The sequence below is a fragment of the Thunnus albacares genome, chromosome 20 (assembly GCF_914725855.1).
Source record: "Thunnus albacares chromosome 20, fThuAlb1.1, whole genome shotgun sequence".
Taxonomy (NCBI): Eukaryota; Metazoa; Chordata; class Actinopteri; order Scombriformes; family Scombridae; genus Thunnus; species Thunnus albacares.
The window spans coordinates 15,692,461-15,708,610 of record NC_058125.1 but is presented as its reverse complement, the minus strand read 5'-3'; the positions used below and the strand labels follow the sequence as shown (position 1 = coordinate 15,708,610).

The 16,150-nt window shown below is 41.9% G+C and overlaps 1 protein-coding gene across 2 annotated transcripts in view; it reads left to right on the top strand.

Annotated features, from left to right (window-relative positions):
• Window positions 1-15,576, top strand: part of vti1a (vesicle transport through interaction with t-SNAREs 1A) — a 119,752-nt gene extending 104,176 nt beyond the window's left edge. Inside the window, exon 8 of one of the 2 annotated variants that reach the window (XM_044337303.1) lies at window positions 13,396-15,576. In XM_044337303.1, coding sequence (XP_044193238.1) covers window positions 13,396-13,489 — 94 coding nt within the window. In that variant the 3' untranslated portion in view covers window positions 13,490-15,576. The remainder of the gene's footprint in view (window positions 1-13,395) is intronic. The other variant, XM_044337306.1, reaches the window with a different exon arrangement.
• Window positions 15,577-16,150: the final 574 nt, after the last annotated feature.

Here is a 16,150-nt window from a genome sequence, read left to right as displayed (position 1 = left end):
GCCACAGCAAGCCAAGCCGGCCTCAGCAGTCAGACTGTCTGCACATTTCTGCCGCTGATGGCATGCCAGGGGCGCCATTTTCCTCTCTGAGACAGACAAGCCGGAGGATCTGATTGGCCTTCCGCCAAAGCGCACTCACAAAGGCTCCTTTGACAGCAGGTCAGTCGGTTAACCAAGCAGTAGGCAGAGGGAGAGAGGGATAAGCCAGAAAAAAAACTCTTTTTCACCTCTTCACCCCTAAGCTTCATTATTAAAGGGTTCCTCACACAAAAAAAGAAGCTTCCTCTTGTTTCTCAAAAATGTAGAAACATGCATTTTCAGTTATTTTGTTTTTTTAGGGAGTAGTGTTCTCTGTAGACGTTCAGCTCTCATTTGGAAGACTGCATGCTGGTCGTAATTCAGCAGACATGGGTGTGAGAGTGTGCACAGAATTCATCGGTACATCTGACCGACACTTGTATGTTTTGTTTGTGGGTCCACATCCTCTGGGCCTTGTGTAGACATCCAGTGCTGGCAAAAGGCATGCCTTAAATCTGTAAAATAAGAATCTGCTGGAGCTGACACTCATCTGTCCATTATTATTAACCTGCTTGCAGTAATCAGCTTGAAGAGGCTGTTCTATCACATCTATCTCAGTATCTATGATGTACAGTATATGACATGTTTGTATTCTGTAGCAGTATTTCTTTTTTTTTTTACAAACTTGGAGTCATTTCTTAATTATTTTTGTCAGAATTTGTGGATGTTACAACACAATAAATTTTCAGCAAGTTGTGAGTTACACAGCAAATGGAAACGTTTGTTTGAAACCTACAATCTAATGCATTAATATTGAGTCTGCATTTTGACCAAGATAAATATGCGCTCAACCATTAGCTCATCGTTATGATGTTGATGGAACCTCACATCTTATATTTTCATCATAAAGCTGTGTAGGAGCTGACAGGGTAGCGTTAAATAGCTGCTGATGTTCTCCTCTGTGCTCCCGCGCTCATTATCTCTCCAGTCCAGGCCTTGCTTCTCTGCTTTCTCCTGCCGCCCATCTCCTCCCCTGTGTACCAGCCGCTTTGCATACGACTGATGTTTAAATGCTGCATTGTTAACTGACGTGGGGTAGCCCTTTGCTGACCCGGGAGGTATTTGCTCGTTTGATCATGGGGCAGCAGTTTTAATGTATCGAAGCAGCGCCGCTCCGTAAAGCCCCTAGTATAAGTGGAGACGGAGGGCGAAGGCAGGACGAGGGATCCATTGGTTGCAGGCCTGACAGTACAGAAAGAAGGTGATTATTAGAATATCTGTTGGTCAGCAAGGCCAGAGGGGACGCTGCTGACCCTGCACTTCCACTTATGCTGTGATGGTGGGTGTTGGTATTTCAAGGGGGTGTTGCAAGGGTTGTGGCTAAGACAGAAGAACAGGGCTCTATTGACAAACAGTTCCAATATTTCCATAGTAGTGTGTTTATTATAAGGGTTTGAGTAGTTGCATGAAAGTATGAGCATTTGTTTCAGGCCTTTTTCTCTTTTTTTATTATTTATCCCTCTACTATCTGATTTGCATTCTCTAAAATAGACCTCTCACCACGGACATTAGCCACAAGGGCTTTTGTATTCCCAAAACTTTTGTTCATGTTCTTCTCAGAAAGTTTCAAATTTGCACAGAAATTTAGTTTTATCATACAGTTAGTTCTTGCCCTTAGTTCGTCACACTAGTAAGAAAAGACTGTGAGATGGTAACTGAAAGGCTCAATGTCAGTGAAAACCATTGTTCCCTTCACATGTGTCACTGGGCACAAGAATCCCACTTCGCCAGCTGACAACACAACAAAAAGAAGTGTTGAGAAAGAGGAAAGACAAACGACACAAACAGTGTACAAGTTTGTGTTTACACCTTGGGACCTGTATATCAAGACCCTGCTTCCATGGAAGCTAACCAGGCTCTGGCCCCTCAGAAGAAAATATTGAACGCCCATACACCCTTGTAGCCTTTCCTTAGCCTTCTTTGGCCTTTTTTTTTCTTTGTTTATCCTTCCCTTTTCTCTTTGGTGCTTTTCTTGTGGGAAGTCTCTCAGGGCAGAAGTGACCATAGATGCCAGGGGAAAAAACAGTAAGAAAACCCACTTGGCTCGACTCGATCATTAATATTTGATGGACAGTTCCTCCATGAATTTCCCATAGCATTCCACAATGGGCTTGTGATGTGCAGAACGTATAGCTACAGATGGAGATTATTGAAGGGACCTGATGCACATCTCAGGGTCAGCATCAGTACCACTGTGACCAGGTGGATTGGCTTGACCATGAACAAAAAACTAAGGACATTTTTGTCAGCGTGTTTGTCAGATTTGCAAATGTCAAGAAAGACTTTATCCTATTGTGTCATTAAGCAGATATGTCTTTACACTGCTTTCTAAAAAGGCTTGCCTTAAAACTCTCCTGAATAATCATGTTAACATGCTTCAAATGAACTCCATCCTTCTATATCCATGTCAAGCACTCTTGAGATTTCACAACTGGATTCTGCAAATATGGATTGGCTCTTGCATTTCCAAAAGTCCCAAAGCAGCCCAGATGCCCCTTGACTTTTAAACTGTGGTTCACAGGAAAGCAGAGGTGAAGCAGAAATCTGCATCTCTCATGGTGCCTCACGCCCACACTGCTGCCGAGTTGAAGCGAAATAGAATGCCACATGAGTTTACCTCTAGTGGTGAAGTTAAAAAAATGAATCGAAGGAGTATTTTTAGTCAATTAGTCCAGGCTATCTTCATTAGCCCCCAAAGTTCTTCTTCTCTTTCTGTTGCCCCCTATCTTCTCCTCATCCCTCATCTCTGTGCAGTTATATTTTCATTTCTTTCTTGGAGTTTTTGCAGAAGGCTGACCCTGCATGGCTTCAGGCCCTGATTAGCAGGGTGTCAGAGCCCAGAGTCTATTGATCGGGCCTCCAGAGCACTAAGCAAATGTAGCTGGAGCAACAAGTCAATAATGCTGTTACTGCAACAATCCCCATCACACTGGTGGCTTCCCCCGCATACTCCAAGCGCTTATTTTTCCAGGGTTGGGGAAGCGGGAGAGATTTCGCAATGAGGCAGGCAATCATGAGCAAATCAGTGTCACTCAAAGGCCTTGGTGTGCTCACTTGCTCTTTATGTCCTTTACTCTTTATATCTTTATCTCATTCTCTTTACAAACGTCGACATGTCTTTTCTCCGTTTTGGACTTCTAATTCTGGCTTTTCTATGGTTTAACTGGTGATTTCTTGCTTGAAAAAGACTGTTCCTTAGTTTATTCTGAACCATTATCTAACTTTCCTCTCTCATCTCTCCCAGCTCGACCCCTCCCCTCTGTCTCACTCTCAGGCTCCCTCAGCTTAGACACAGGGACTAGGGAAGCTAGTCTGCAAATTTAATGGAACAGCATGGATTATTTAGACTGACTAAAGCCTCCCTTGTAGTGTCAAATGGGGGGTTGTGGGATGACATTATACCCCTACATTCTCTCTCTCCGACTCTCCTGCTCTCTCTCTCCCTCTACTCACCTGCTGGATAAAGTGATCTGTACCTGCATGTCCAAACAAGATGGACCTAGCAGTTCATATAATCCTTAATTGTTGTGTGTTATTTCACACCAGATTGCCAGACGCGCTCCTGTAGTTTTCACACATTTTACTCAACACTCCACTGATGCGAACACACACACATGTGCAAAATTTCTCTTACACAATCTTTTACTATAGTCTGACACCGTGAACCTTGGCTGGCTTAGTCCTTTCGTACCTGCAGGACAGAGCAAGGGGCAAGTGTGGCCTGATGTTCACGAGGTCAAGTTCAAGAATGCCTTCTTCTCTTGCTTACCCGTGGCGTTGACATGAAATCCAAGCTTGGTCAGTCTGCATTCTGTCCGCACTGACACACAAATGTGACCCTTAACCTCTGAGGAAGTTTAAGGCGCTTCCTTTATGGGCAGACTTAGTGCTGTGTTATTCCTAATTCCAATATCTGTTTGTTAAATGCTCCTTTTTTTTTCTTTCACTAAAATATCTGGCCATGGCAAAGGCTTTTAGGTAAGCTGCTCATAGTATATGAAAAAATTAGTCACATTTTGATCCCACGCAGCATCGTGCCATAGATTTTACATACATAGAACTTTTTGTCCTATGCATCAGCATTATTTAAATGCAGGTTCTTATAATTAGTCTGGAAGATTAAAAAAAACATTGGGAGACATTCTGTTTCTGCTTCATGGACATGTTTAACATCTGTTAGAAAAGAACATGTTTAAATGTATACTGTTTTACAACTTCTGTCATTTTGATTCATGCATAATCATGTAAATACTCTGTTGAGATGTAACAGATCTGTAATCCAGTATTTTATTTATGGATAGAAAACCGAGACAAGCAGAGTGCAACGCGCACCGTCGAGAAATACTGCAGATGTGAACAAACTTTTTCATAAGATGTAACAGTGTTATGTAGTAAAATGTTGTTTTTTTTTAAAGACATATGTATGGGAATGTTTGCAGGCAAAAATGTGGTTATAACTTGGCCAGTGCAGGCTCTGTATATGTTTGTATAAGAAAAGGGTCAGCATGTGTGGGTGTGTGTGTACTTTGTATGTTCTCCGCGTAGATGTGTTTGTGTGCATGCTGGTGGGCAATATCACTACATCATGTGGAGACACACAGGATGCAAAACTAAAACCACATGGGACTTGAGGCAAATATTTGGAGAGTTAGTTTAAATTGCCAAACAAACACCATGCGGAGGAGCTTCCTTACCAGTTAATAAAAAGACTCAGACATAAACACTAATATCCTCATTGCTTCTTTGTCACGGAATCCTAAACAGACGTCTTTTTGGGACCCAAGGAGTTTAAAGCATTTATCTGATGGCTTTGTTTTGAGTGGAAGCCAGTTGAAGGCACCTCACAAAATAAAACTGCCAGTGACATGTTCTTGTGAAGATAAGTGCTTTGATTCTAACATGTATAAAACAATTTAAACTAATAACACTATGGAGGATGAAGCATGATAAGGAAATATACAGTTTGTCTTCTCCCAATTATCAGATCTTTAAAATATCATTAAAGACAGGAATAAACTTCGTGGAGCAGTCTTTTCTGTTGTGACTATTTTTATGTAGTGAGTCCAAACATTTTATCAGTATGCCTGAAGAAGTCGGGTCAAATTTCACAACAATAGAGTCAGTGTTAGGTATCAGATCGTAGATGTGTTATTCCCTGCTTCCTTGACACGAACTCCAACCAGAGACATGTCTAAAAGTAACTAATAAAAACACACATACTTTGAAAAGTTATGTTTAAAAGAGTGTGTGTGCAATAATTAGATTAAGAAATATTGTGTGATGCCTAAGCAGCCTCTTTCTTCTCTGTTTGTCACTACGTTCTACCAATACTAAGCATGCAAATGTCATAAACCATTGCCTCAGGTGTCCTACAGCTCCAAAAGCATCCTAGCTCCACTTCTCCTACTTTCATTCCTTCTCCTTTCCCTCTCTTTCTCGGGTAAAAGTGTGCACAAATGATTTATGTACGTGCTTGAATGTGATTTCAATACTGAACAAACAATAAAAATGTATAGACATCATAGTTTTGGAGGCCTACAGCTCTAATGTCTAATGTTACACCCTTTTTCACCAGGGCCAGTAATTGGATCTGCAGCTGGCCTCCGGCCCTTGCAGAATGTATACAAGGGGGATTTTGTGTTTTGGGAAATCTTAGCAGAAAGGAGAACCGGAGAGGAATGTCAGTTGTCAGGGTGTAGGGATATTGCGTATTCTATAATCCACGAGTCAAGTTGTAGTTCAGTAGCGATCAGTTATATGTTCTCCTTTTCATGTTATAAATCCTGACACGTGTAAGTGAGCAATCTGCAAACTAATTAACAAACACTGAGCACAAATTGCTTTTTTCAAGCAAGTAACATGTCTGGATTTTCCTCCTATATCAGGTGAACTTAACAATGACCTTAACAGAGTTGCAAAGGGAACTTCACCCAACCATTTTGCATAGATTTGCACCCTGACAGGTTAGATATTTATTTTTCTAAACTAGAATTACAAAACTGCAGTATTATCCAGTTCACATACAGTATATAATATTATTCTATACACCTGTAACATATCAGCAGTGTTCCATGATCTACTACCGTGTGACCTGGACTCAATTAATACATTTGCCACTGTATTGCACTGACAATCAATTATAAGGAACATTTTCCTTATTACAGTGTAGTCAGATAAGGCAATCATCTTATTTCCTTGTCTGTCTTTTTTCCATACTGATCCTCTAAGCATTGTAACCCAGAATAGTAAGTGTACAGGAACTAACGTCATTACAGCAGCCTTCAGTAAGGTCATATTCATCAGCCTACGTTGACAATTGTAAATACGGGCTGTTGACATGCTCCTGTAGACTATAAACCACTGACATGAAAACTATATAGGGAAAACATAGAAAAAAAAATACTGCATAGCACCCTATCCCTCCAGCAAGAATGAGAGAAGGAGAAACGGGAGTCAAGAAAAAGTAGAAAAAAGTAAATAAGCAATGTAAGAACTGAATGAACGGACTGAATGTACAAGTGAGGGGACAAAAGGAGGACACAGGAGGATAGAGATAGGGAAGACAGGAGGAGGGCAAAGGTTCAGGCAGGCAACCAGGCAGGGGAATGATCTGGTGATCTGTGTATGTATGGAGCTCAGAAAGCCACCTGTATATCACACTGGGATGAGGAGAAGCTGCAGCAGTTACCTGAAATTGCTGCTGGTAAAAAAAAAAAAAAAAAAAAAAAAAAGTTCTTAAAAATTCCAGACACAGTTGCAATGTGTTCTCTCTTTCTCCTTTTCCTTCACCCACTCTGTCTCTTTTCCATTTCCCTCTCCCTATCCTTCTTTACATCTCTCTCATACTCTTGTATATACACTCTCCTCCCACGCTGAATTTCCTCCTTTCTACCTTCCTCTCTCTCCATCCCTCCTCCTCCTCTCAGCCTCTCTCTCCCTTCCTTCTCGCAACCCTTTTCCGGGAGAGAACTGGGTCCCAGTCTAGGCTGCTGCTGGCCGGGGTTGTTAGCCGCCAAATAAAAAATGGATGAACTTGTAGAGCCCCAGTGCTGTTCTCCTGCATCAAGTTGGTAGAAAGAGAGGGAGTAAAGTAGGAGCCAGAGAGAGAGAGAGAAAATCAGACTGACATGAAATACCTTGCTACAACCACGTGTTCCAAATAAAAACCTGTCCATCTTTTATGTCAGTTTTCTCAGTTGTAAAAAAAAAAAAAAAAACATTTTGGTCAATACAGGTCAGAAAAAGGTCTGTGAAATTTTTAAGGAATCAATAATCTCAACTGAAAAATGTTAAGAAACTAGTAAGATTACTAGATAAATGCACAAAGACCTTCTGAGAACAATAGAATTTGTCTAATTGATTTTATTCTTGAATATACATTACAATACAGTACATTTCAGTAGCCTCATTGTAAAATGACAAGGATTTAAATTACAAACATATATTCTTATGGCCACATAATTTTGAGGTTTATTTACATAAACCTAATGTACAATTTAATGAAAACACAAATCTTTGTTTCTCTGCATGTCATGAATTCAGTTTTACTCCTATGTTTACAACCATTGTTGATTCAAACAAACCTTTAACATAGTCAGAAAATATTAATAGCTAAGAATTACAGTAGTTGCTGTCTGTGTATTAAGAATTTAGGATTTTATTTAAGATTTTATTAGGATCCCCATCAGCTGATGCAGAACATCAGCTACTCTTCCTGGGGTCCACACAAAACAAAACAAAAGATCTTTCAATCAGTTTTGTAGTGCTAAAAGGCTCCAGATATGTGTCATGTGTTGGGTTTTTTGTGGTTGTTTGACCTTTTAGTTTACATTTATATCACAGATTGTTGTCATATGCTAATGAGACAACATGAATGGAAAACATGAATATATAATACTGACATTCATCTATACAGTATTATGTGTTTTTAGTATACAATGGCGTCTTAAGTGTGAGCATCAAGGTGTGGGCGCGTTCTTAAATACTGTTTATCTTTGGGGAATTAAATGATGTTGGGGACTTCTTTAAATAATTACAGTAAACGGCTTGCAATTAAAGGTCTACTCCAGCTGTGTGTGTGTGTGTTTGTGTGTTCGAGTGTGTGCGTGATAAATGATAAGTTTTTTTAAAAAACTCATCATTTATCTCGAACACCCCCCTTGGGGGCAATAGGCAGAACGTACGTGGTGGGATCAGATCTCTCTAGCAAACAGGTCAAGTCATTATCTCTGCAGAGCAACGTGAACCCGATCTGGATGGTTTTGCCTCATTCCTCCTCGTTTCATTCACTTGATTGAGTTGTCGCACGTTTCTCACCTTTCTTTACTCAAACTGGATTGATCGCGGGCCCATCTTCACCTTTTGTTTTGTCATGTGTGTGTTTATGTGGCAGGTGTGTGTGTGTTTGAGCCCAGACAGCAGTGTGTGTGTGTATGTGTCGGTCTACAATGAAACATTTATTTGTATTAGTTTGTGATAACAAGTCGATGCATTAGTTAGGACCTACCCACACCAGTGCTCCACCTCCATGTCCATCACTCAAACCATTTGTGAACACATTGATCCTTCCCTCCCCCCTCTCTCTCCCTCTCCCCATCTCCCCCTCTCCCCCTCCCCTCCTCTCCCATGCTGTATATTCCCAGGATTTGGAGGGAGGAGAGCCAGAATGGCTCAGACAGTCATTGATTTTTATTTTATTGGTCTACTAGTGGAAAGAGGAGGGATAAGGGGAGGGCCTGAGAGATGCAACTCTGCAGCTAAGTTTGTTCTTAGTGGAGATTGTGTGTGTGTGTGTGTGTGTGTGTGTGTGTGTGTGTGTGTGTGTGTGTGTGTGTGTCCGTCCAGCCACCTCTGAGAGCCATCAAAAGCTGTGTATGTGTGTCTGTGTACACGTGTGTCAATGTGTGTCCATGTGCCCACCCTCGTGTGTTTTGTGTGTCATTGAAGGGACCAGGGAATGTGGGGCGCTGATGGAGCTGGCACGAGGGACCTGGACCTCAACACACACACACATACGCGCGCACACACACATACACACACACACAGAGCTGAGGTGTATCCCGGTGCTCATTAGAGCTGGTAATAAGGCTGTGCTGCTGGAAGAGGAGGGGAAAAACAGGGAAAGGAAGAGAGGGAGGGAGGAAGAGGGTGGGAGAAAAAGAAAAAAAAAAAAAAAAACGGGAGATTTTAAATTTTAATAACACTGGTACGATTTTGTAAATCTTTCCTGACAGAAAAGTCCTCATTATTTTCATCTGTCTCCGAGGAGCCTCTCCTCCAGCTCTGCCTCCCCGGGTAAACGGACTTCTCTCTCTCTCTCCTTTCCTCCCTCTCTCTCTCTCTCTTTCTCTCTGTCTCTCTCTGTTCCTCTCTATTCCTGTCTCTCTCCACTCTCTCTCTTTCTTATTTTTCACTCTCAGCTGCTTTATTGTCCGTTTCCATCCTTCCTGCTTGCTTTATTTTTCTCCTTTACACTCATCATTTTGACTGTCTTCATCTCTGTCTCTCTCTCTCTCTCTCTCTCTAACATTAGTGTTCTATTTCTGTGTATTTCCATCTAGTAAAGTGTTAGCTGACTGGCTGCCTGCGATGAAGAAACATCAGGAGCCAATAGAATGGCCAGTATTACATGCTGTTATTGGCTGGCGTCTCAGTTACAGTTACTGTTGGTCTGTCTATAGTGTTTTTTTTTAGTGGGAGGGGGGGTTCGGAGTTGGGGGGACAGACAGAGAAAATACTTGGGGATCATAGTATCATAGTAGGGAGCGGGGTTAAGGTAAGCCCTCTCAAACTCTGTGTGTATAGGAGTGTGTATATGTGGGTCAGCATGTACGTCTGCACCCTTGTACGTGTGCTGTGTGTATCACTCACACATCCCCAAACCCTCCCCTTCCCTTTCCCCCACCCACCCCCCCCCCACCTCTATGTCAAGTGTCAAACCTGGAGGATGGATCCGGTTTGATAAGTTCTGTTCTGTCTGGCCACGTGTCAGGACAGGATCAACCATACGGCAGACGAAAACCATGTTCCTCACTCTCCTACCTCCCAATTTTTGGAATTTTTTTATTTCTTTTTGGGGGGGCGTTAGGGGGGGGCGGCAGGTGTTCTGTATTTTTGGGGTAAGTTTTATTTTAGCTGCTTCTGTTGCCTGGGGAATTTAAAAGGAAACTAAAATGATTTTTCAAAGCTAATTTGACTTGTGAGATGATAGTAAAAGTTGCTGAATACAAAATACAAATCTTTAGATTAGATCTACAGGATGCAGATGAGTCGTCCAGAGGATTATGAAAATGATCTGTCCTCTTTTTTTTTTTCTTTTTTCTTTTTATAGAAACAACTTGTTATGAGTGACCAGAAGTATGAAACTTAAATGGAATATGAGCAAAATCCTTTTCATTTTTAGGGTTTTTTTTAAATACTAGTGTAGATTTGCTCACCAAATGTTAAATTGTATCACTTTGTGTGACAATAATGTTTCATTCTAGTGTTACCTTGTGGTTCGAATAGAAAAAAAAATCCCACCCAGGCTATAATATAACATAAGTACCGACTTCCCAGCCGTCGTAGCTCTGTGGTGGTTAAGGGAGTGTGTTGACTTTAATATCCTCACTGCTCAGCTGTCAGCGGGAAAGACTGTGGCTCTTTACAGTGTCACTGACACTATTTTTTGTAAAAATGGATTTCAGCATTGCTTAAGTGAATTATGACAGTATTCCACCTCCACTTAACTCCTCCCAGTCTGTCTGGCTAGATCTTTGCGTGTGTGTGTGTGTGTGTGTGTGTGTATGTGTACGTGCGCCTACAGGTGACACTTGGTTCATAAACTTCACAAGATCTTGTAGTTTAACTTGAATTATTGCGAGCATTAGAAAAGAGATGTGTGAGATTATGACATTTTGTTGCTCACAGTGGTTTAAATGTTACCTCACCTTACTTCGCAGGAGTTAGTTGCTTCAGCAGCTAAAGGTTTTTGACTGGGCAGTGCTAAAATAGTATCAACTTTCTGTTTAAGTGTTCAAGTTGCCATAACTAAGATTAGCTTCTTTACATTACACTCCAAGACATGTTTTGTTAGATTGGTGTACAGAGAATCAGTTTAGGTCAAAGTAAGTATTTTTAAAATATGTTTCCCCTGAGAAAAAGTTCTTAAATCGCAGCACTGTCATATTCCTTACTGCTTTGAACATTTAAGTGTTTGAAGTTGTTCAGCGTTGTTTGCTACCAAATCAGACTCCTTTTAATGAATGCAATTCTTACAGAATTTGAAACCCCCCCCCTCCCTCTCTCTCTCTCTTTTAGCACCCAGGCTCCTCATCCATGAGGCTAAAACTAACTTCCTGTTCGTTTTTCCACCCCCAGGCCTCTAGTCACCCTCCCCTCATTTCCCAGCTGAAAAATTAACAAACAAGACAAAGCAATCTGGATCCTCCCAACACACTCACACACACAAATCACAAATTCATGGTGCACAGGCGCCTCCTCTGGGTATTTGGCTGGGATAAATAATCATTCTACATAATGAATGTCAATTAATAGGGGGAGACGTGGCCTTGCTAAGCATGCTCTGATTAGTGTTTCTGTGGGATCTCCTCCCCAGCTGGCTTTAGCCAATCATTTCACACTGGCCTATCATAGCATCCTCAATGCTGCTTCAACTATCACCACAACATAGACATGTGGGCATACGGCATATACAGTACAGTATGAGTTTTATTTTTAATACTAGTTTTTTTGTTTTTATTTTATCCTTTAGGGTGAAACCTTACCATGACCTAAGACAGATCTTGTGCAGCAGGATATAAAAATATACCATAACTGTTACTTATGTTGCATAAGACTTGGTTTAGCAAGATGCAGTATGACACTGTCATGATAATATATGCATTTATTCAAGGATAAAGTGTCTACTTATGAAGCAGGGCTACTTACAAACAGTAGCTGTAATGAGCTCTCTGGTGTTATGCAGTGAGAGCATTACAGTATGTTGGTGAAAAAGACAAAGTGTCTTGTTTCCCCTTGCAACTGATATACATCAGTGGGTATAAATATGTGGCTAGAGATACATTTGTGCAAAGGAGTTGTGCAAGGTTGACACGTCTCTGCAAAAAAAAAAAAACATACACAAAGATGTAAGCAGGAAATAACTTTTTCTGTTTATATTTTTGTTGTCTCTTCTCTTCCATAGCCTTGAGCTTTTTAGTGTTTGGTTGAGGCTGCTGCAGGTCTGAGCTGGTGGACTGAAGGAGCTTGACTGGTGCGTGGAGCTCAGACTTGGGCTTTAGAGGGTAGCAGGGTGACTGAGCAACCAGCCAGCCGCCCCTCCCCGGTGATAAATGGCCACAGCATGGGCTATTCATCTCCTGCTTAGAGAAGTGGACAGTGCCCTCCCCCCCCTCCTCCTCCTCCTCGGCCTCTCCTCCACCCCTCCACATGTCAGCAAATGTGATAATTCTCTCATTTGTCAGGAGCAGCAGAGGGTTCGGGGGTTTGGGTGTGTGTTTGTCTGCGCGCATTGCGTGCATGTGTGGGTTAACAAACTCTGGAGAATTTTGGGGACGCACACAACGAGATGAGTTGCTCACTCTGCTGATGCTTCGGCCCGTAACTCTCCAGCTACACCAGCACCCACTCTGTATCCTTCTTGTCTCTCCGGCCCTCAAACATTTTCTGGCCCTCCCTCCCCAGCTTTGTGTTTTTTTGGTACAAAGCCCGCTCTTGTCAAGTTTACTTAGGTCACAGTGGGAAAATTTAAATGTGCAAAAGAGTGAGTCGTTTTATGGCAAATTCCATCAGTAATTCAGTGATTTTATTACCTCCAGGAAACTACTGAGCCACTTTTTCCACTTTATTGTGCAAATAAAGTTATAGAGCCCGTCTGCTGCTTGTGTGCGTGTTTGTGTGTCATGCTTGTTTATAAATGTCTTGCTCTTTTTTTTGCGTGTTCATATGTGTACACAGGTCTGTATGAGATTTTTTTTTACAGAGGCTGCGAGCGTGTGTGCAAGTCAGAAATGATTTATGAGAAATTTTAGACAAGAGCATTGCCGTTTAGGAAATATTGTGTGTGTTTGTTTTACACTCCCATGCCAGTGATTGTATACTAATAAATACCATGTATGCAGACCTCATGGTAGCTATTAAACACGATAAGCCTCCACTTGATGGCCGGTCATTTAGTTTGCACATAAACATGTGACTGTTTTACGTGTTTTACTTTTCTCTGTAGACACAGCATGACCTCTGTGAACCCAACTTAATCTCTCCATCTCTCCCTCCCTCTCTCTCTCTCTCTCTCTCTCTCTCTCTCTCTTTCTCCAGGATCATCCAGAATCGTATCCTGGTCTTCATCCTCGGAGCCATCATCCTTCTCACCATCATCCTGGCCATCTATTTCAATCTGCGGGGCCACTGATCTCCCATGTACACACATATATATACACACACACACACCCCCCCCCCCCCCCCAACCCCGACACAAACACCAACACACACACGCGTGATTAATAGCGACAAAAGCGTTGTTCGGCTGTAATTAGGACAAATGGTCCCCATGAATCACTGTTTCCAAAGCCTGACAGGGAGCTTTTTTCCATCTTTCTCCTTTCCTGTTTGCTGTTTCTTTTTCTCTTTCTTTCTTCTTTTTTTTTTTTTTTTTTTACCTTTTGCTTCCTTTTCGTCGTTTCTTTCTTTCTTTTTCCATTCTCATCTGTTTTTTTTCCTCTCTGTCAGGCTCTTACATCTCTAGGGACCCAAATAGGGGGAGATGTTTTTATGATAGTTAATATTTTTCATGGTGTTGATCTGTGTGGTTTTGCAGCCCATCCTGTCCTCGAGGGCACATGGCCTGGGATTTTTTGTAACTCTAAGCAGACTCGGATATGTAGATTTTTTTTTTTTTTTTTTCAGTGATTGACATGGGTCAAGTGTTACTCAGGATGTGTTTGCGTGCATGCATGAGAGACAGAACAAGAGGTATAAGAGCGTGTGCACATGTATGTTCACACAAGTGCATGAGTGACAGTCATAGATTGGGGGCCCACGCTATGTTTGTTATTAACACCAACAGTAGACACACATACTGTTGTATGTATGAGATTCTGTAACTAAATGATTCAGCTGTTCTTCATGTAGCCCCTACACAGCACAGAGGACAGTGCCTTCAGATAAGATATGCTGTTCACGCTCCTCCTTTAAAAAGCTCAGCAGAGCCCAAAATAGATGAGTGGCGCTGCCTTGAAACGAGGGGATGCACATAAAAAGGTTGAGGTCAGTTCAACTTCAGTTCAGTCAATCAAGGTGAAACTATTTTTCATTTTTATCAAGACGAAACTGTTTATTTTCAATTATTGCATTCAAGAAAGGATATATGAGCATTTCCAGAGAGTTTTCAGCTGTCAAAAAATAAAATAAAATCTACCAATTTAAATATGATTTTAATTCAAAAGGGAACTGACCCCAACCTTGGCACATACAATACATAAATACAATACAGAGAAAGGTTTATTCTGACATATAACCAGCTTTAATAACACATTTGGTACAATGCCCCTGCAACCTCCCAAACACAGATTTCCATAGCTCATTCCTCTTTTTGACATAATTGTCATTGTGGAGAATCCTCTGCATCATACTGTATGTACTAACATTTAAGTCTGCATCATGTATAGTGTTTTTGATCTCAATACAAGTGATTCTATTATTATTTATTTATAAATGAGTTTTCAATTAAAGTTTCTGTGCTAGAACTGTATATTTTATGGAGTTAAAATGTATTCAAAGTGAACATTAACCACATGTTTTCTTCTGATTTGGTTGTTCAGTGATTAGACTTAAAATGCAGACTGCACACCAGGACCAACTGCAAAGTGTGAATTTCTAGTTTTGCGTCTTAAAGGTTTTTTTTTTCTTCTTCTTCTTCTGTTCTTGTAAATGGAGCTAACTTGTTTAAGAACTTGTAAGTTCTGAAGATTGTGATGCAGTCCTTGTTTCTGTGTTTATCTGTACGCTGACTGATGATGTGATACATTTGCAGGTGTTTGAAAAACGTGTGCTTGAATTTACTGCTGTTTAATTCTTCGGGAGGAAAGCCATTCTTCAGGGGGTTGGTGGAAAATCTAAATTTAAGAGCAAAATTTGGAAAATTCTCAGAAGTTGAGATACATGAAGGTAATGCTCTGTACGCCACAAATACACACACTCACACAGACATGCACATACAGTAGATGCACGGAGGAGTATTAGAGTGTGCATGTGTCTCCTGTGGCCGGTGTGGCTGTTCCCGGCGAGGACATTTGCTATTCTGTTTCAGGGCCGCGGTCTTCATTTTCAAAGATGCGGGGGTGCCCTACACCCCCACCCTACCGACCACCATTTCACAGGCCCTCACCAGCCGCAGCGCCGCCGTTTGCTTCAAAGCCTCAAATTAATGGCCAACAAAATAGTGTGCCTCTGACCGTCCCATGCGGGGCCGACCCACCAAGAGTTATCATTAAAGTCAAGGAATAATGAAAAAAGGAAAGAAGAAAAAAGGAGTGAGAAGGAAGGAAGTGAACAAGGAAGCATGGAAATGGGGGGTAAGGGAGGGGGGGGTGAAATCCCTGGCAGTTTGACAAACCTCATCTGGTAATGACCCTCAGTGATTGTTTTTTCACCCAGTGCACAGTGTGTGTGCATGTGTGTGCGTGCGTGTGTGTGCGTGCATGTGCAGCCTACCTGCGTGCCGATGTGCTCTCTTCTCTTCCTCCCTCTTTCTATCTCTCTGTCTTTCTCTCCCTCCCCATCCCTCTTGCCACCCCCCCCCCCCCACCCCACCCCCTCCCTTTCTCTCTACCTCTCCTGCCACCTTTTCTCCTCCTCCCTGTCCTCCCCTCCCTTCTCCCTCCCTACCTCCCTCCCAGCCTGTCAGATGAGCGGAGCGATAGCTAGCGAGTGAGCGGTGGAAGGCAGCGTGGCGGCGGCTTCTATTTGAAGTTGTAATGGTGTCAAAAAGTCAGGGCTGACTGACAGACGTCAGTCCCACAGGGCCTCATTAAAAACAGACCCACTTGACAAGGAAATAATTGAGCGCCGGCGA